This window comes from Corythoichthys intestinalis, chromosome 10, assembly GCF_030265065.1.
Source record: "Corythoichthys intestinalis isolate RoL2023-P3 chromosome 10, ASM3026506v1, whole genome shotgun sequence".
In the NCBI taxonomy this organism is placed as follows: domain Eukaryota; kingdom Metazoa; phylum Chordata; class Actinopteri; order Syngnathiformes; family Syngnathidae; genus Corythoichthys; species Corythoichthys intestinalis.
In genome coordinates this window covers 21,349,381-21,370,417 of record NC_080404.1, presented here as the reverse complement: position 1 = coordinate 21,370,417, position 21,037 = coordinate 21,349,381, and the positions used below count along the sequence as shown (strand labels likewise).

The following is a 21,037-nucleotide window of genomic DNA, read 5'->3' as shown; positions in this document are numbered from 1 at the left end:
TGTGCGCCCAAAATAAGTGGGTGAAAAATAAGGAATATGATATGTGGGGATGCAAAGTACAATTAAAGTTACATAGTCCACTCCAGCTGCTGATTTTGTTTGTATGCTGAGGTGAAGTCTTAAGCTTAGGTAGCTGCCTACCATGCCGCTTGTTGCCTCAGGTATCAGGACAATTACGAACAAATAAACTTCATCGCCAACATTACCAAGGTTAAGAAAAAGTGATATTGGAAGTGTTCAGAAGCCAGTATTATACCCCCCAACTGGCTTCAGGGACTCTACCAAAAATAGGTAAATGTGGCCCTGCGTTAGCTTTTATGTTTAGTTTGCCAAGACGGTTCTGTCTCGAGTTAATTCTCTAGGTTACAGATGAATGCAGATCAAAAGCTGTTTTTTTGTTGTTGTTTATGCTATCAACGGACAAACTATTAACACTGGAAATTCAGTTTGTTGGCACTGTAGTACACAAACTACACAGTCTTGACACAAAACCACAGCATCTATTTTTATACGTCTTGCACAGAATGGCTTGTTCACATTCACAGTGTGTACATTAAATTTAGTGTGTCTGTCTTAATTTTAGTGATCTACTGTTCGACCAGCTTTATGCTCGGCTCGTGGAGAATGTGGTTTCTAAGGGTATTTTCCTGGAATTACTAGAGTCGTATATCATTATGGACCGCCTTGGTCCCCTCCCCACACCAATCATGAAGGATCTCTTGGCTCATTACCACAGCAATGGCTTAATGGACAACCTGGAGCGATGCATTGTCCATCTGGATGTCACAAGCCTAGATATACAGCAGGTTTGTACATGTTTACTATTGTGTACAATAAATAATGGTTATAAAACACAATAATACAAAACTACAACACCTCCACCTGAAACGATCCTTCCATGTGTTTGTGTGTCTAATTCAAGGTGGTTCAAATTTGTTGGGAAAACCAGTTATATGATGCTATGATCTATGTTTTCAATAGCGGCATGAATGACTACATCACGCCAATGGAGGTAAGTTTTTCACCACCAGTTACTTCTTTACGCAGAAACATAATTGTTTTTGAGGTGCAGCGGGCATAATCTGCAGGTTTGAAAATACATGATCCATACAGCACATTCCTGGATCACGGGTGTGCATATCCCAACTTATTATGGGCAGAATGTTTGCCAGCCAGTAACGAGGCATAAAAAGAGAAAGCCATTTGTGGATGACAGACCAATATAGAATCCGCATCACTGCAGACAATCTGCTTACTCACGAGCAAAACCCGAGATACTTAAACCCCTCCTCCTTGGGAAGAACCTCAACTGTACCCAGAGAGGGCATTTCACTTTTTCGGTCAAAGCACCATGGTCTCAGATAGGGAAGTGCTTATTCTCATCCCAACTTCTCTATTTGAAGACTGTGGCTTGTTGGCGTGAGATCTCGTAGTCAAACACCGCGCGTTCATGTTTTTGTAACCATTATCTGACCTCAAGAACACTATTTTAGATCATCCGAAGAGAAGCTCTAACAACGACTTTCCACAAGGGAGACCATTTAATACGAGTTAAGAACAGTAAAAAAATTAAAAGAATACAAGAATAACAATGACAACTAGTCAGGCTAGCATAGGGAAAAACTGGGCCCAGGGTCCCATTCGAGCAGCACGCCTTTTGGCATCCTGTGAAGTGATGACCTCTTACGGAAATTTTCAGTCTTTTTGAAGGTTCGGGAGCCGGGCAGGCAGAATGGAAGGGCTGTCAGGGCAGTGCCCACAGTCAGGCCAGGCCAGTCTTAGATTGGGCAAAAGAATTCGTGACCACTGTTGTCAGTTGGAAGCTAATTATCTTCTGTCGGCGTCAGCCTTGAAAGAGCAGACTCTGCGCATGACGCCCGCTTCGAGCTATATATCTGTCGGTTCTTATATTGCGAGGTTTTGACGTAGATCGTCAACTATGTTCTGTTCTTATCACTTATTCAATTCCACACATTCTCCTGCACTCATATTTTAGATATATTTTATAGGACTGTCAAACGATTAAAATTTTAATCGAGATAATCACAGCTTAAAAATTAATCAATCGTAATTAATTGCAATTCAAACCATCTCTAGAATATGCCATATTTTTCTGTAAATTGTTGGAATGGAAAGATAAGACACAAGACGGATATATACATTCAACATACTGTACATAAGTACTGTATTTGTTTATTATAACAATAAATCAACAAGATGGCATTAACATTAACATTCTGTTAAAGCGATCCATGGATAGAAAGACTTGTACTTCTTAAAAGATAAATGTTAGTACAAGTTATAGAAATTTGATATTAAAACCCCTCTTAATGTTTTCGTTTTAATCAAATAAAAAAAATTAACTAGTAGCTCGCCATTGTTGATGTCAATAATTACACAATTCTCACGGTGCTGAAACCCATAAAATCAGTCGAACCCAAGCGCAAGCAGAGGGCGACAAACTCCAAAAAACACAAGTAACAAGTGGACATGACACTGTGCTGTCATTTTAATCTGTTTGAGCGGGGCATGTGCGTTAATTGCGTCAAATATTTTAACGTGATTAATTTAAAAAATTAATTACCGCCCGTTAACGCGATAATTTTGACAGCCCTAATATCTTATTGTCGATTATACTACGGTTTTAACATCTTTATTTTGTACTAAAACAATAGAGGCAAGCCTGTCTACGATTATCGGTTAGCATGTTGGCAAAAATACCATTTTCCTTCATTTCCCCCTTTCAATCCCTTTTAAGGGGTCATCACGATACTGGGTAGGCAGTTAATTTAATGCGTTAGACGTGGGTTCAGATGTTGAGCGTTTATTGATAGCGGCAACTTACCTTGTGGAACATCGAAGCGTTAGCCAAAAACGTATGTCTAATTCTTCGTCTCTACATCTAATCAAATACATACTCAATTAATTACATTTTACAGTTTTACAAAGCTCTATGTTAGGCAATGTCCAGGGCAAGGACAGCGTATCGGCCGTATAGGTCGCACCCACATTTTTTGGGCGAAAATTTTCGGGTGGGAAATTTGACCTATATGCAAGAATATACGATATATAAATATGAATTGTATTAGAAGAGCAACAGAAATTGTTCGTCTCTTATGTTTCAGAAACTTTTTGCTGTAATAGGCCCACCACTTCGGGAGGGAAGGAGTTTAACAGGTTAGTAACACTTTGACCTTCACACTAACCTTTCAACTAGTAATGCTGGTGGGACCAAAGGTTTTCAAATGAAATTTTTACTCACCTACACCGCAAAACGTCTCCTTGCTTGAAGTCTTTAGTCCCTTTGCTTAAATTTTGAACAACTGATTTATACAACAAGATTGATGTGATGCCTGGTTTTTCCTTTTTCTCTAAACAGCTGAAGAAGTGGTGATGGGAAACAAACTTTTGGTGTATATAAGGTAAGCTAAGACGTGATGATACTGTGAATGTAAAAAGTTTTTTATTCACACTTGCCATCCCGCCTTGACATGCTCCATTTTGGCAATAAAAAACCCAAATTAAGTTTCGCCTGACAACCAGGATTTGCCCCTACTCTCTGGGTCAGCATAGCCGAAAATCGTGTACAAGGTCTGAAGGTGTAGTTCCAACAAGCTACAGGTAGTGGGAAGGGCTATACTTAATCATGCCTTTAAAACATTAACGGCCTCAAAGGGAATTTGAATTATAGCCATTACTAACGAGTTAAACTGACAGCACTAGTATTTATGTTTTTTGTTTTTTTTCCCCCATAGCTGCTGTCTTGCAGGAAGGGCATATCCCCTTGGAAACATCCCTGAGGACCTTGTGGTTCAGATCAAAATTCAGGTATCTAAAAAGCTATCTGAAACAATCAAAGGGCACTCGTTATTAATTGCTCAAACAACCATTAGCTTCGGTAATACAATAATGCTAAATAATAAATAAACATATAAAAATACTGTGAAAAAAGTATCTACATCCTTTCCTAATGATTAGTGGGGGTTTTTTCACTTAAATGTTTAAGATAACTGTAATGCTTTGTTGTTATAAGTTTTCTGGACTGAGCTAACCTGCACTTTTTTGTTGTCAGGTGTTTGAGTACCTGATTCTACTCCATACCGGAGAGTCATCATCTGATTCCTATCCTCTTATTCATACACTACTTCACTTTGACACTCGAGAATTCCTAAATGTTCTTGCCATGGTGAGTTTTCTTGGATCCATTAGCTCTAGTATTTTTGCATATTTGTTATTTGGTGTACAGTGAAAGTGTTTGGACAACAACAAAACTTTGAGAATCATTGTATGTTTTAACAAAGTCTCTCAAGTTTAAATAATGTTTTCCGTATCAATTTTAACAGCGTGAATGCTCTCTGAAGGGTTTACTTGAAGTGAGGGGAGAGGAGGATGGTTAGGTGTTTAAGGAAAACACTTTTTAAATTCTTGAAAGATATCAAGTTTAAGGGTCGTACAGGTCAAGGGATGGGTGCTGCACATTCTTGTGCGTTAGGTGGCGATATGCAGCTGAAAGTTGCTCACAATCCGCCATTAATCAAAAGAAGAACTCGCATGCTAACTAATTGTGACTGGCTGTTCACGTGATTGTGCTACGTCACTTCCTTTTTGGTTTTATGATTACAAATGCGAGAGAGTCGGACATACAAATTATTTATTCTTCGAATGGTCTGGCATATGGGTTAAATAATATTTTTTTCATATGTCTAAATTTTCCACTTAAATCAATTTAGGGGCATCGCAGCATGCTAAAATTCTTCTTTTGATTAATGGCGAATTGCAAGCAACGTTCAGGTGCATACCGCCACCTACTGTACAAAAATGTGCAGCACCAATGCCTCCGCCCTTATTATCTATACATACTTAAACTTAATGTTTTCCAAGTGTTTAAAAAGTGCTTGCCTTACCTGTCTTCCTCTTCCAAGTAAACCCTTCATAGACCATTCATGCTGTTAAAATTTAGAACTTTTATTAAAATGTTACAAACGTTACAACATGCATTTGTCAAAGGTTTTAGAAATATCTATAGATTAACTAACTTAGTGTTGCATAAGATCTATGTAAGAAAGTGTTATTGTAAAAATTTACACAGGCTTCAGAGTCGTATGTTTGCATATATGAGCATAGTTTAAATACGGTAGTTGTACACATGTGCGTTAAAACTGATTCAGTATTAAAAGACAATGTGTTTTCTTCTATCTACAACATAATCATAGGATTATTTTTTTTCTGAAAAATTATCACCCAAAAAGAAGAAAGAAGAATGTATTTTTATCGTTTCATCTATATCGTATATATCTATATCTTCTTTCAATGCTTGAGATGAAATTACGCCGTTTCGCGCATGCGAAGTAGCAATCTGGTAGTCAGTCACGATTGGGTAGTGACACCAGGGATGAATCCTCTTCAAATGACGGGTAGAAGTGGGCAGCTTGCAGCATGGAAACCCATTCTTTGTATATGTGGGAGGGGCCGTTCCATAAGTACGCTTTTTTGAGGTTTTGCAAGCTTTGGAACGTCCTCCTCTTTGAAAGAGTAAAAGTTGCGTCTTTCTTGTGCAAAACTGAAAAATAAATGCATTCATGCTCGGGGACTTAGTTTCCTATCCGTGGCGAGGTCTGTCATTTGCCGCCGTGCACCCTCCCCCCACCCTCAGGCCTTGAGAAAAGTTTGTACACATTTACCGGTCCTTGGTAAGAAAAAGGTTGGGGACCAATGGCCTAGAAGTATGATTATTCAAATGGTGACTATCACTGAATTTGTTTCAGATTTGTATGTTTCTTATGAATACTTTTGTCAAGATTTCCAATAAATTGTAGCTGAGATTTGTCATCAGTAATACATGTTCTTTCCCCCCGCTTCTAGACATTTGAAGACTTTAAGAATGACAAACAAGCCATCGAGTACCAGCAGAGAATAGTGGACATTTTACTCAAGGTACAATTACACACAGTGCTTAATAAAAGTCTAACCCATTTTTTTGGGAAAAAAAGCCCTTTCAATTAGTCAGTGATTATTCAAACCTTTTTTTTTTTTTTTTTTTTTTTAAAGAAGATTATATTAACTTGTGGTTGAATGACTTTCAAGAAGTCGTATGATTAACACAACAGTTGATTGTTCATTTTGAACTTATTAAAAACTAGAAAAGATCGCCTTTCGACAGCGCGAGAATTTACGTGCAAAAAGCCCATAACGAGGCCCAGATTTTATACAGAATAAATCTACTGTACAGTTGTCTATGTTTTTGCTCAGTGTGCTGTGAGATTTTCTTTGTTAAGGTTTGTGATCACTGGTTTCGATATGAATAGCTATGTGGAGTTTTGAGGGAACAGTGTATTTAGCTATCCAATCAATTTTTCCTGTTACTAAGGTAATGGTGGACAACCCAGACTTTACACCATGCCAGGTGGGCGGGCTCTTCACGTTTTTGGCTCGACAGCTGTCTAAACCAGACAACACACTTTTTGTCAACAGAAAATTGTTTGACCAGGTAAGCCATCCAAAATAGTTGAATTAAGTACAAGTAAAAAAGTATTCAGTCAAAAGTATACTCGAGTAATGAGTTAATGCTTACAATGTCTGATTTTTTTTTTTTTTTTAAACAATAGTATACAGGTAGTCCCGGGTTGCAAACGAGTTCAGTTCCTACACTGGCGACGTAACCCGAATTTCTGCGCAAATCAGAATGAATCATTTAACTAACCCTAAATAACCCCTAAATCTCAAAATAATTACTAAAAACATATATTATACGTCATATTAATAAAATAAGATTTTTTTAGGTACACTAGCGTGCCATGAGAGATTGTCTGGTGTGCCACGAGAAATGATCTAATATATATATTATAATAATATAATTTTTTTTACATTGTCAGGCGGAGTTGCAGTAGGAAGGAGATAGTAGGTAGAAGGTTGCGGTCGTGTGCAAAAGAGCAAGGTATGGCTCTAATTAAATGATGTACAGTAGATGTGCTGGGGTCCACATTGGCGCGGACAGCAAGGTGGCTGATGGCTAGAAATGCGAGCAGTTATTGAACGACACATGAGCAGCTATCCATTCCAACAGCGCCATGGTGCCAAGCAAGCTTCAACATAATCTCCAAACGAAACACCCGTCGCTTCCTAACAAGTCGATGGAGTATTCTGTTCGCCTTTGTGAAAACACAGAGAAACGGGCAACTTTTTTGAGAAAAACTACATAAGTGAACGAGAAAACTCTCAAAGCCAGTTACCTTGTTGCTAAATACCAAAAGTCCCACACTATGGCAGAGACATTAATACTAGCTGCCTGCAAAGCCATTTTCAGCGAGATGCTCGGCCCTGATCCGGTTAAAGACATCGCTAGTCCCCATGTCTGATTATTCTGAGTGTTTCAAGCCGAACTGCTATAAAAATTATAAACATAGAGAGACTGAGAGCTATTGAAGAAGATTCCTGCCAGGATATGAATTTTGTGTTCATCTAAACAGGCTCAACTTTCAAACTGAGTTAGCATAATTATTGAAAAATTATTTTGTAATTAAATGTATTGTACAGAAAATAATTTTGGAATATTTTTAGTAGGGCTGTCAAAATTATCGCGTTAACGGGCGGTAATTAATTTTTTTTATTAATCACGTTCAAATATTTGACGCAATTAACGCACATGCCCCGCTCAAACAGATTAAAATGACAGTGTCATGTCCCTTTATTACTTGTGTTTTTTTGTGTTTTGTCGCCCTCTGCTGGCGCTTGGGTGCAACTGATTTTATGGGTTTCAGCACCATCCATAAGCATTGTGTAATTATTGACATCAACAATGGCGAGCTACTAGTTTATTTTTTGTTGGAAAATTTTACAAATGTTATTAAAACAAAAACATTAAGTAGGGTTTCAATATAAAATTTCTATAACTTGTACTAACATTTATCTTTTAAGAACTACAAGTCTTTCTATCCATGGATCGCTTTAACAGAATGTTAATAATGTTAATGCCATCTTGATTTATTGTTTTAATAAACAAATACAGTACTTATGTACAGTATGTTGAATGTATATATCCGTCTTGTGTCTTATCTTTCCATTCCAACAATAATTTAAAGAAAAATTGGCATATTTTATAGATGGTTTGAATTGCGATTAATTAAGATTAATTAATTTTTAAGCTGTGATTAACTCGATTAAAAAATTTTAATCGTTTGACAGCCCTAAATTTTAGTTTGTGGTGTGCCGGGAGATTTTTCCAATGTAAAAATGTGCCATGACTCAGAAAAGGTTGAAAAACACTGCAATAAGGTACTGTTTACGCAACTTAAAAAAAAACAAAAAAGACTGGAAACAAAATGGCGGACGAGACTCCGGCGTCGTAAAGTCGAAATCACGCAAGTCGGTTACGTTGTAACCCGGGGACTACCTGTATATTTTTTTTCTCAGAATGTCACATATATGAACTGTTATTATACTGTACTATAATCTATTACATGACAATATTAGGTTAAAAAAAATACAAAATCATCGAAATGAAATGAAACGCAACATATTTCCTACCATGAAATTAAAACGATCATATCTCAGGTTTCCTATGGTCTATCAGTGCCGAATAAAAACTGCGAGAGAGGTCTAAACCTGCACTTCCCAGTAATGTTGACGGCAGCGCGCCAAGTAGTTTATGTTTTTACAGCGCTTTAAAGATGCCATGTGATTGAACATGCCGGCGTGATCACGGGACTTCCGACTGCAAGCTTGTGTGTGGTCATGTGACTATTGTTTTGTCTGGTATAGTGGAGTCGTGATGATTGTTGCGACGTCTCATTGGTAAAACTGGTACAGCTGCTGTGGCCATCACTGGCAAAAATTAAGTAAAAGCTAATATGTAGAATAGCCCAAAGTAGCAGAGTAAGAGTAGTGTTTCTTCTTCACAAATCTATACAAATAAAAGTAAAATATATGGCATAGTAAAACTACTCTTAGACGTACATTTCTCAAAAAGTTACTCAAGTAAATGTAATGGAGTAAATGTAATGCGTTACTACCCACTTCTGAGGCTAGCAGTACATTATAAATCACCTTGTAATCCCTTCAGGTGTTGGAGTTCCTCTGCAGATCAGATGATGTCTCTCGACATACAGAGCGGCAGCAGGTTTGTTACGTATAATATATGACATATACTGGATTCCAGTTATAACGACGTACTGTTATTGGTTTCAAGGTGCTGCTGCAGCTGCTCCATGTCGGGGGGGTGATCCAGTTTGATGAAGAAAAGCTGTTGACTTTGTCGCAGGCAGCTGAGTTGTGAGTATCCGACAAAACAATTTTGCAGCAAAAAGCACAGGTATTGCAAAATGTTACTCTTCTTCCTAAATAAAAGAAAATTTTGGGGAAATCCATTGTGGACAAATAATTGGAACTGATGAAGTTTTATAGCAACCATATCTATAATATGTCTAAAAATAGTTGTATTGCTTCTCTTACTATTACAGATACAATACTAATGTATTTAACAAATGTAATTAACAAATGTATTTACTCCACAGCTTTCAAATATTGGAATTTCTTTATGAAAAGAAACGCATGTATGACAAGATCATTGACTGCTACTTAAAAGACCCTCTGAGAAAGGTAAACTGAAAACATGCCTGAATTGTTTTCATTAAATGCTGTTTGTCTCAGTATATTTACCACATTGGCATTGTTTATGTCATGTACTTACACTGCAGTTGTTACAATGTATGTAAGTTGTTACTAAATTAGAATGCAGTCAAGTAATGAAAACAGTCTCTAATTCACAATTAATGTTTTATTTGTTTCAGTCATATTAATATTGAAGATATGCCCAGAAAAAACCTATATTGTGGTGAGGCCTACAGTATATGAAGGCTAGCCTAAAATATACCTACGTTTTTTTGCCACAAACTTGGCGTGCGACTATATGTCAATGCCAATGTGCATGTTGCCTTCAGAGTGAATGTAGAAGCCTTCTGCCTTTGTTCAAGGGCTGGTCACAGTCTAGCACAGCAGTTATGCTTATTGACTGTTAGCTGTCTCTAAACTAAGATGCTTGGGATTTGTTATGTGAGGATACCATTTGCATTCATGGTTCAAAAATTAAATGAACAATAAATGACTGAAAAAAAATATTTATAGACTTATATATTTCATTCACTGTACTGAAGCTGTGTGCCTTTGTTGTTACTTCAAGCCAGTAGCACTGTGTGAGCCATATGTCATATGGCAGTGCCTTACTGCCATTTTGCACTACGCATCCAAAAAACTGGTGTTTGCGCTTTTTCGATTTCAACAATAAATATCGTGGTGCAATATAGGCACTTTTTTCCATAACTTCAGTTTAAGTTGTTCCCTTATTTTTCACAGAATGTTAATTGTAAAATGTTGACATTGTTACATTTATCATTATTAAAAAGTATCCAGTGGTGCATCACAATACAATTAGCCGTAATATGTTAAGTCCACAACCACATTTGTTGGTATCGGTTTGATATCGGTATCGGATTTTAGGATTCGGACAATATGAGGATAGTGGTTATATGTTAAAAAGTCATTATCAGACAACTCTACTTACAATTTGTGTGTGTGAAACTATCTGCAGTTGGGCATGGGAAATAAATTTGTTTAACGTGGCATTAAAAAGCATAAAATGAGATTTGCTGATACATGTGAAAACTTAAAAGAGTTATGATAGGGAAAAATGTTTTTAATAAGTTAAGTATTGACATAAAAGGATGTCTTCCTCTATTTAAAGGTGGAAATCTTTAGCTACATCGACCAACTGATGGCTGCGTCAAACCACAATTCTGAGGAAAAAGAAACAATCAAGAAAAAAACACTGCAACATATACAGGTCAGTTGATTGAGAAGTTAGGTTTTTCCAGAAGAAAATAAGTATTCCAGATGGAAATTGATTGAGTCAGCTGAAATGAGAAGGAATAGTAATTGTTGGGATGGAAATACCTTGTGTACTTTCCTCAGCAGGGGCGTCAAACTCATTTTGGTTCACTGGGCACTTTTATGGCAATTAGATCTCATGTTGGCTGGACAAGTTTATTTTTTGGCCACATAAGTTAACTCACTGGCTGCCATTAACGGCGCTCGACGTCCAATCCATTTAGATTGGGCTGAGAGAATGAACGAACGTTGTGGAAAAAGGATTGGACATAGAGCGCCGTCAATGGTACTGGAAGATGAAATTCAAAGCCAGGCCTTCCAGTATTAATGAATTGGACGTCTATCGTTGTCAATGGCTCAAGCTGAAGTTTACCACAGGGAAGCAAAAAATTTCTGCCAAGTGCCTAAAAGTGTTAACTTAGGCTGCGTTCAGATTGCTGGCATCTCTGATTCCAATCGGATTGCTCCTCAAATCGGATTTTTGGGGCTGACTGTTCATACTATTTTAGCAATTATCCAAATCAGATCTGGGCCTGTTTGGACTACACCACATTATTGACACACCTGACAGGTTGCTGTGTCAACGAAGGCGTCAACCAGCATAGAGTGACGTCACGGAGAGTCAAATCCCATTTGAGCTATTCAGATTGAGAAACATCTTGTCCATGTCTGATATGAAGCTACCGACCTTATGTGGTTTCAATCCGTCTCACAAAAAATTGATTTCTGTGCTTTGTGACTGTTCAGACTACAAAAGAGCCATCTAGTTTCAATCTAATTTCAATTTGAATGGGCTAAAAATCAGATTTTGGCTGCCAGTCTGAACAAGGCTTTAGAGCCTTCATAGTATGATCTCTCAATGTCATTTCTTCAATTTGTCGATGGTACAAGCCGTGAAATGTCTTTACTTTCCGAGACAGCCAATTAGGCTCTTTTTGTTTTGATCATATTATATATTTTCTGCCAGGAAAACCTTTTCCATTTTCCAATGTATGTTCACAGGAACTGATCATCTTTGATACAAGCAAGTCCGCTGACATGGTTGTGTGTCACTTTGTTGAAGAAGTGGAGCAAATCATACGTGAACTTCCGGTACAGTTATAGATTCAAACTGCCTTGTTGTATTTAGCAAGTTTTCCCGTCTAGTCGGTAAGGTGACGTTTTGCAGCATACTTTGCAAAAAAAAAAAAACAACAACTCAACTTTTCCCTAATATTATATTTTCCTTGAAAATGCTGTATAAACAACAACAGAAATTATATTCTTGTAGACTGTTTGAAGAAATAAATGCAAGCAACTTTCTGTCATCGGTTTGCAGTGAGGGCTTGCAAATGTTTGTCTTTTAAGATTAAACTGTTTTAAATTATTACTAGTAGATGTAGTTTTGAGACTCAATAAATTGGAGATCAGTATTTTAAATACAATTACATTCTCTAATGTCAATATGTAAACTGGCTACTTTCAATTCCTTTAGTCCAGAAATAATGAATGTGTCTGCCTTTGAAATGTACCTCTTACAATAGTATTATTATCTTTTTTTTTTCTTTTTACAGGATGGTGACCTACTTTTCAAATTTTGTAGCTCATTCTTGGATTCATGGTCTGGTTCCTCATACAAATATTTATTTTCAATTGCATTTATTTTGAATCATTACACCTTACATACACCTGTTTTTTTAGGGAACGACATTGTCCAGGGACCCCCCTTCCTCTGGAATATGATATTCACACACATCTGGTGGATTTATTGTGCTGTTTTGACCCTCAGCAGCTCTTGAGTTTTCTCCAAACTTCACAGCATTACAAATTGGAGGAAGCCATACAAGTATGACAGTCTTTTTTTTGAGAGAAGGGGAACGACTTTATTCAGAAGGTTTTCAGTTATTATGAACAGCACAAAATTATATACACACAGACATTCCCCCAAACACTGTACTGTACTCTCCACCTACCACCATGGAAACTACTCTACAAACCCTCACTTGGGACAAAAAGCTAAAAACAGTCAAACAAAACAACAAAACTAACAACGCAAATACACCTATATTAACATGGAGCAAGGTGTTAGTGATTACTGAAAAACATATCCAAAGACATAGTAAGGTATAACACCCATGGACCAATCAAACAGATCAACGTCACGCATCATTTAAAGAAGCAATATGTAAGATTTACACTTCAATTATTCATTATATGACCCTAATATTTAACAAAGACAATAAAGAGATGTTTTTTTTTGCTTCTAATACGGTCCTCAATGGTTAACCTGAGATCTTCCCATTTTAAAAGTCGATACTCTGTCCTTTTTAGTTGTTATTGTTTTGATTCTGTGTTTACAACTAATGTTCCGCCCTCCACCAATCGGCCAATTGCAATTTAAGTTATTTATCTCCGTCCAAGTTGCTACAGCTCAATAGGCTTTGTAAGCTAAGGTGATAGAAATAAGACAACAATATGGAAATGCATCATGTACTTGTACTACACGTTCTTGTACTTATACTACAGGTACGTGTACTTGCGTGCACTTGTACTACAGGTACGTGTACTAGCGTGCACTTGTACTAAGGTACGTGTACTTTCGTGGACTTGTAAAACAGGAAAAAGTACTTTTATTTACTAAAACTACAGGTACATGTACTTGCGTGTACTTGTTCTACAAACTCATGTACTTATGTGTATTTCGTACTATAAGTATGTGTACTACAAGCGCGTGTACTTGTACTGCAAACGTGTACTTGCATGTATTTGTACTAAAAGTATTTGTACCAGTACTAAAAGTACTTTGAATTGTGTGTACTTGTAATACAAGTATACCAAACATGAGAGCAGATTCTGATAGACCGGGTCAATAATGCACATACTGTAAATGGCAATTTACAGGTCTGTACCTACCTTTAACAATGAAGAATGGTCAATTATTTTGTGTGTCATTTCCAAAGCCCAAAAGTGGGCGTGGCTTCCAAACTTTGAAGGACCGAAACGCCAGATTCTTTCATTTGACGTCATGCAGCATGAAGAGGTACTGTGTACTTCTTCATCGCTACAGATTGTCAAGGTCTACAAAAAACCTCTTCAAGACATTGATGAACATTTAAAGTCCCTATTAAATAAATAGATAAATAAACTCATGTTAACCAGTTTACATAATATTTACTCTTTCCAGTGATCAGGGTTTACAATGAAATGGTGCAATCGACTGCCAATTTGGTCCACCGCTTTGAATTGTTGGATACATTGCTATTTTTAACACAATACTGTGGCGTTGTCAAAAAATCAATACGCAGCCAAAAATTGGAGGCATCCCAGAATAAATTGAAAGCCATGACGGACATACCCTTAAATCACAAAGTTTTTTTTTTTTTTAAACAGGTATTAATGTTATTGCTTCATCATTCTTTTTATGTAGATCACTGAGACACACCACCACAGTGAAGGAACGGCTTACCTGCTGGAGAAGAAAGGCGACTTTTGCAAAGCATTTACAGTTTTGCTAGAGGTAAACAAAAAAAAAAGGATATTCCCCAAGTCATGATAGATTGCATAGCTGAATATGCATGCTGTCCACTCATTTGTTACACTAGTGACATTGAATTGAGCTTTTTCCAAAAGCTCCGTCCCTCCTTAATGACGGCTGCTACAGTGCCTTGCAAAAGTATTCGGCCCCCTTGAACCTTGCAACCTTTCGCCACATTTCAGGCTTCAAACATAAAGATATAAAATTTTAATTTTTTGTCAAGAATCAACAACAAGTGGGACATAATCGTGAAGTGAAACAAAATTTATTGGATAATTTAAACTTTTTTAACAAATAAAAAACTGAAAAGTGGGGCGTGCAATATTATTCGGCCCCCTTGCGTTAATACTTTGTAGCGCCACCTTTTGCTCCAATTACAGCTGCAAGTCGCTTGGGGTATGTTTCTATCAGTTTTGCACATCGAGAGACTGACATTCTTGCCCAGTCTTCCTTGCAAAACAGCTCGAGCTCAGTGAGGTTGGATGGAGAGTGTTTGTGAACAGCAGTCTTCAGCTCTTTCCACAGATTCTCCATTGGATTCAGGTCTGGACTTTGACTTGGCCATTCTAACACCTGGATACGTTTATTTTTGAACCATTCCATTGTAGATTTGGCTTTATGTTTTGGATCATTGTCCTGTTGGAAGATAAATCTCCGTCCCAGTCTCAGGTCTTGTGCAGATACCAACAGGTTTTCTTCCAGAATCTTCCTGTATTTGGCTGCATCCATCTTCCTGTCAATTTTAACCATCTTCCCTGTCCCTGCTGAAGAAAAGCAGGCCCAAACCATGATGCTGCCACCACCATGTTTGACAGTGGGGATGGTGTGTTCAGGGTGATGAGCTGTGTTGCTTTTACGCCAAACATATCGTTTTGCATTGTGGCCAAAAAGTTCAATTTTGGTTTCATCTGACCAGAGCACCTTCTTCCACATGTTTGGTGTGTCTCCCAGGTGGCTTGTGGCAAACTTTAAACGAGACTTTTTATGGATATTTTTGAGAAATGGCTTTCTTCTTGCCACTCTTCCATAAAGGCCAGATTTGTGCAGTGTACGACTGATTGTTGTCCTATGGACAGACTCTCCCACCTCAGCTGTAGAGCTCTGCAGTTCATCCAGAGTGATCATGGGCCTCTTGGCTGCATCTCTGATCAGTTTTCTCCTTGTTTGAGAAGAACGTTTGGAAGGACGGCCGGGTCTTGGTAGATTTGCAGTGGTCGGATGCTCCTTCCATTTCAATATGATGGCTTGCACAGTGCTCCTTGAGATCGCTAGTTAGCCTCTGGCATTAGTTTCATCTTGCCTTAAGAGAACACGTATGTATGCTTGCTTTTATTGGAGACATTTAGCTTGGACTGACGCAGAATATTTGATCCACTGGAAACCAGTTGTTTTTTTCGTCTTTGGGAAGGGAAAGAACCACATTCATACTGATATACACCTGGAGTACCTTATGTCCGATTTAGATCATTCCATAAGCGCATCGCTTTACCATTTTGGATGTCCACACCTTGTTGATTCTTGTATTTTTCCGTAAAATTTTATGGCAGTTGGCGATCTCAAAACCACCCAATCAATCAATTAGACAACTGGGCATCGAAGAGTTTGTCGGATAATGCTCACTTAACAACGGTCTCTCGGACGTATAATTGGCCTTTAAGAGGTGGAGTTTGCCAAAGGTCAATAACAGCCACAATAAAGCTCCTATTCTCATTGTCTGCCTTTCTTTAAATTTCATTCTCAGGCATTAAAGGTGCAGCTGTCACTGTTGACGGCTGACCCCAACAAAGGGCAGAGTGAAGATGAGAAAGAAAATGAGGCAGCTGTATTAAAGAGAGTTGAAAAGTTACTGAATGACCTCATCGCATTGGGTCATCGCAACTTTCAGAAACTTCAACAGCCACAAATCAAGGTAATTTGTCTTACTGTCTCAAGTTCTCAACAGTATTTTGTGGTCCTACGATCAGAAAGAAATCCTCTGTCCCGACAATAAACTTTGGCAGAATAGAATAGAATAGAATAGAATAGAATAGAATAGAATAGAATAGAATAGAATAGAATAGAATAGAATAGAATAGAATAGAAAGCCTTCATTGTCACTGTGCAGAGTACAACGAGATTTAAAACTTCATAAAGTGCTCCTCATAAAACAAAATTACAATAAGGCTAATATGAAAACATAGGTTACAGTGTAGACAGATTGGGAATAAAGTGAATAAGTGACTAGCAGCAAGTGGTTATGTAGTGGTAAAATACAACATGGTGAAGTCCAAGGAATGGTCGAAAAAGTTCAGAGAGGAGGTCATTACATACACTTCATAAGCAAAGATATGGATATGAAAAGATAGCAAAAGGACTAAAAATTTCAAGGGACACATTTGGAAGCATAGTCCGCAAGGTGTAAGCTAAAGGCACAGTGAAAAGGCAACTGTTTGCGATACCTGAAGCGAAAAGTGGAGAAAAATCCTCGGGTGACAGCTGAGGAATTACGACAGCACATGTCATAGGAAGGTATTCAGGTTTCATCCTAGACAATAAGACGTATATTGCGAAATGGGGACTTCAATGCAAGAACTCCCAGGCGCACCCCCCTTTTGACTCCAAAGCACAAGAAGTATACCAAAAACCATCTGGACAAACCACAAAGGTTTTGGGATTCTGTTCTCTGGAGTGATGAGAACAAACTGAAGCTTTTTGGGCCAATGGATCAATGGTATGTGTGGAGGAGAAAGAATGGTGCTTATAAAGAAAAGAACACCCTATCTACTGTGAAGCAAGGTGTGTGTGTGTGTGTGTGTGTGTGGGGGGGGGGGGGTCAGTCATGCTCTGGGGTTGTTTTGCTTCTTCAGGTACTGGGAATCTATAGCGTGTGCAAGGTATTATGAATTAAGTTCAATACCAGGAGATCTTGGATGCAAATGTCATGCAGTCATTGACAAAGCTGAGGCTGGGGTGAGGTTGGACCTTCCAATGGGACAATGATCCTTAGCATACCTCAACATCTACCACAGCTTGGTTGCAAAAAAAGTGCTGGGAGATTCTGGAGTGGCCATTGCAATCACCAGACTTAAATCCCATTGAAAATCACTGGTGGTACTTGAAGAAGGCAGTTGCAGCACGCAAGCCCACAAATGTAAATGAACTGGAGCATGGGCAAAGATACCTGTGGATCACTGCAAGAAATTGTGTCAAGCTATGCTTCTCGTCTAAAGGATGTTATTCTTGCAAAGGATATTGTACTAAGTACTAAATTTATACATACCTAAGGGGTTGAATAATTTTGTCAATGAAGTAATGACAGAAAGGTCATAAATTGGAATATTCCAAAAGATATTTTTGTTATTTCACTTGTGTTTATTTGACATGTCATTATTTAATGTGATTTTTAAACCTGATGAAAAATAAATGTCAAACTTGCAAAAACACTTAATCTACTGTAAGGGTTGAATAATTTTGAACACAACTGTAACTGTTTGTATATGACAGTTTACAATACTCAGACTAGGAGGCAGATGACTGGCTTGATATGATAGTACCAATGACAGTTTGTGCATAGATATTGATGCAACAGTGTTAAAATGCCACAGTGTAACTGTGCAAATATTGCATATGCTGTACCCAGATTAAGTAGTTCCCAGATTGAGACAGATGTCTGAGAACATTTTACTTGTGAGAGCCATGTGACAATGTTGTGGCATTAGCAGTACAATGAGGGACATTGTAGTGCAATCTTGTGTTGAGTAGGGTGTGTTGGGAACAAAACAGCTGGGGTGTTTATAGTGTTTTATGATGGCACCGACAGTTGTAGATGGTGGACAGGGGAAGAAGGGGGCAGCCGATGACCTGACTAGCCATTGAGTAATCCATCCAAACATGCATTAGGTACACCACTTGTCCTCATAAGGTATGCAGTTTGTGTCTACACAATAGTGTACAGAAAGGAATGTGTTTGTAACATTTGTCCCTTGTTATAAAAGTACACTTCAGTGTTTTATTTATGATTTTTCTATCACACAGGAGCTCTGGTTTTCATTATTGGAGACGTTGATGACTCCCCAGAAACATGGTAAAGTACCTCACACTTCCAGTAGTTTTTGTTTTTTGCTCTTATGTAGAATTTTGTGTGAAGTATGCTTGAATGTTCAATGTTGTTGTATTGTGTTCATACATGTAAAAACAATGTTTGTGTACATTTCCCAGTCTTAAAGGACCTTACAATGAATGTTCTGAACAGCATGAGCGGCCTAGTTTCGTTGCCTGCAATCATCCAGCAGATACTCCAGGTATGCTTGTTGTTGTTTCTCTTTTTTTCTTCTTTTGTCGGATACTTTGATGATCCTGTTTTCACAGTTTGTATTATTATTATTGGGATTTTTAAGTTGTCTTTTCAAGGTTTGAAAATTATTTCCTGTTAAAAGGGGCAGAAATTAGCACTTTTTTTTAGATAGCACAACAGATTCTCAGTCATTCCAGAGCACATGAAATAAATCAATTTAAAAAATGCCATGTCTAAATTCACAATTTCTGCTGGTGCCTGCCTGCCTGCTGCTGGCGCGGGCACTGATGCTGCGGTACCGATGGCCAGAAAGCAGCTGTTTGTGGCGAGGGTGTTAAGTGTCACTGATGATCTTGATGGCCTTCTTCCTGCACCACTGAGTGTAGAGCTGGCAGTAACGTCCTGGTGATGTTCAGTGCAGTCCTATTCCTCACCAACCTTTGTACAGTGGAGAGAACAAGTATTTGATACACTGCCGATTTTGCTGGTTTTCCCACTTGCAAAGCATGTAGAGGTCTGTAATTTGTATCATAAGTTCTCTTCAACTGTGAGGGACGGAATCTAATACAAGAAAACAGAAAATCACGTATGATTTTTAAATAATAAATTTGCATTTAATTGCATGAAATAAGTATTTGATACGTCACAAAAATCGAAATTACTATTAGGTACAGAAACCTTTGTTTGCTATTACAGATACCAAACGTTTCCTGTAGTCCTTGACAAGGTTTGCACACACTGCAGCAGGGATTTTGGCCCACTCCTCCATGCAGATCTTCTCAAGAGCCTTCAGGTTTCGGGGCTGCTGCCGACTTTCAGCTCCCTCCATGGATTTTCTATCGGGTTCAGATCTGGTGACTGGCTAGGCCACTCCAGGACCTTAAGATGCTTCTTATGGAGCCACTCTTTAGTTGCCTTGGCTGTGTGCTTTGGGTCGTTGTCATGCTGGAAGACCCAGCCACAACCCATCTTCAGGGCTCTGACTGAAGGAAGGACGTTGTCAGCCAAGATCTGGCGATACATAGCCCCATCCATCCTCCCCTCAATACGGTGCAGTCATCCTGTACCCTTGGCAGAGAAGCAGCCCCAAAAAATGATGTTTCCTCCTCCATGTTTCACGGTTGGGATGGTGTTCTTGGGGTTGTACTCATCCTTCTTTTTCCTCCAACACGACAAGCCGAGTTTGGACCAAAATGTTTGGTCTCATCCTACCACATGACCTCCCATTGCTCCTCTGGATCATCCGGATGGTCAGTGGCAAACTTCAGACGTGTCTGGATATGCACTGGCTTCAGCAGCGGGACCTTGCGTGCGCTGTAGGATTTTAATCCATGACGGCGTAATGTGTTTCCGATGGTTTTCTTTGAGACTGTGGTTCCAGCTCTCTTCAGGTCATTGACCAGGTCCTGCCGTGTAGTTCTGGGCTGATCCCTCACCTTCCTCATGATCAGTGATGCCCCAAGAGGTGAGATCTTGCATGGAGCCCCAGAACGAGGCAGATTGACCGTCAACTTGAACTTCTTCCATTTTCTAATAATCGCTCCAACAGTTGTTACCTTCTCACCAAGCTGCTTGCTTATTTTCTTGTAGCCCATCCCAGCCTTGTGCAGGTCTATTATTTTATCCCTGATGTCCTTACACAGCTCTTTGGTCTTGGCCGTTGTGGAGAGGTTGGAGTTTGTTTGTTTGAGCATGTGAACAGGTGTCTTTTATACAGGTAACAAGTTCAAACAGGTGCAGTTACTTCCGGTAATGAGTGGAAAACAGGAGGGGTTCTTAAAAAAGAACTAAGAGCCGAAATATTTACTAGTTGGTAATGTATCAAATACTTATTTCATGCAGTTAAATACAAATGTATTATTTAAAAATTATACTATGTGATTTTCTGGATGTTTGTATTAGATTCCGTCCCTCACAGTTGAAGAGAACTTATGATACAAATTACAGACCTCTACATGGCTTGCAAGTGGGAAAACCAGCAAAATCGGCACTTGTTCTCCCCACTGTAGATCCTTACTGCAGTTGCACCATGCTCAACTGTAACAGGTGGTGATGCAGCCGGTCAGGATACTCTCAGTGGTGCACCTGTAAAAGTTGCAGCGCATCCTGGAGTCCATGTTAAGTCTCCGCATCCTGCGAAGGAAGAAGAGTCGCTGTTTCGCTGATTTGGCTATGAAGTCAGTGTGGTGTGACCAGGTCAGGTCCTCGCTGATGTGAACCCTGAGGAACCTGAAGCTGATGAACCTCTCCACCGTGATCTCCCCATCTCCTCTTGTAGTCCACTATAATCTCCTTAGTTCTGTTGACGTTCAGATGGAGGTTGTTGTTGCTGAACATTTCAGGGCTCTGACCTCTCTGTGTGTCATCTTGTC

General features: G+C 38.7%; 1 protein-coding gene across 1 annotated transcript in view; it reads left to right on the top strand.

Moving 5' to 3' along the window:
- Window positions 1–21,037, top strand: part of vps8 (VPS8 subunit of CORVET complex) — a 39,815-nt gene that overhangs the window by 14,102 nt on the left and 4,676 nt on the right. The window contains exons 21-39 of the mRNA XM_057847413.1: window positions 584–806; window positions 923–1,012; window positions 3,126–3,177; window positions 3,380–3,422; window positions 3,756–3,828; window positions 4,073–4,186; window positions 5,863–5,934; window positions 6,368–6,487; window positions 9,059–9,115; window positions 9,185–9,267; window positions 9,510–9,594; window positions 10,736–10,834; window positions 11,881–11,970; window positions 12,432–12,478; window positions 12,559–12,703; window positions 14,285–14,374; window positions 16,134–16,301; window positions 18,407–18,455; window positions 18,590–18,672. Of these exons, the coding sequence (XP_057703396.1) occupies window positions 584–806; window positions 923–1,012; window positions 3,126–3,177; window positions 3,380–3,422; window positions 3,756–3,828; window positions 4,073–4,186; window positions 5,863–5,934; window positions 6,368–6,487; window positions 9,059–9,115; window positions 9,185–9,267; window positions 9,510–9,594; window positions 10,736–10,834; window positions 11,881–11,970; window positions 12,432–12,478; window positions 12,559–12,703; window positions 14,285–14,374; window positions 16,134–16,301; window positions 18,407–18,455; window positions 18,590–18,672 (1,783 nt within the window). The remainder of the gene's footprint in view (window positions 1–583; window positions 807–922; window positions 1,013–3,125; window positions 3,178–3,379; window positions 3,423–3,755; window positions 3,829–4,072; window positions 4,187–5,862; window positions 5,935–6,367; window positions 6,488–9,058; window positions 9,116–9,184; window positions 9,268–9,509; window positions 9,595–10,735; window positions 10,835–11,880; window positions 11,971–12,431; window positions 12,479–12,558; window positions 12,704–14,284; window positions 14,375–16,133; window positions 16,302–18,406; window positions 18,456–18,589; window positions 18,673–21,037) is intronic.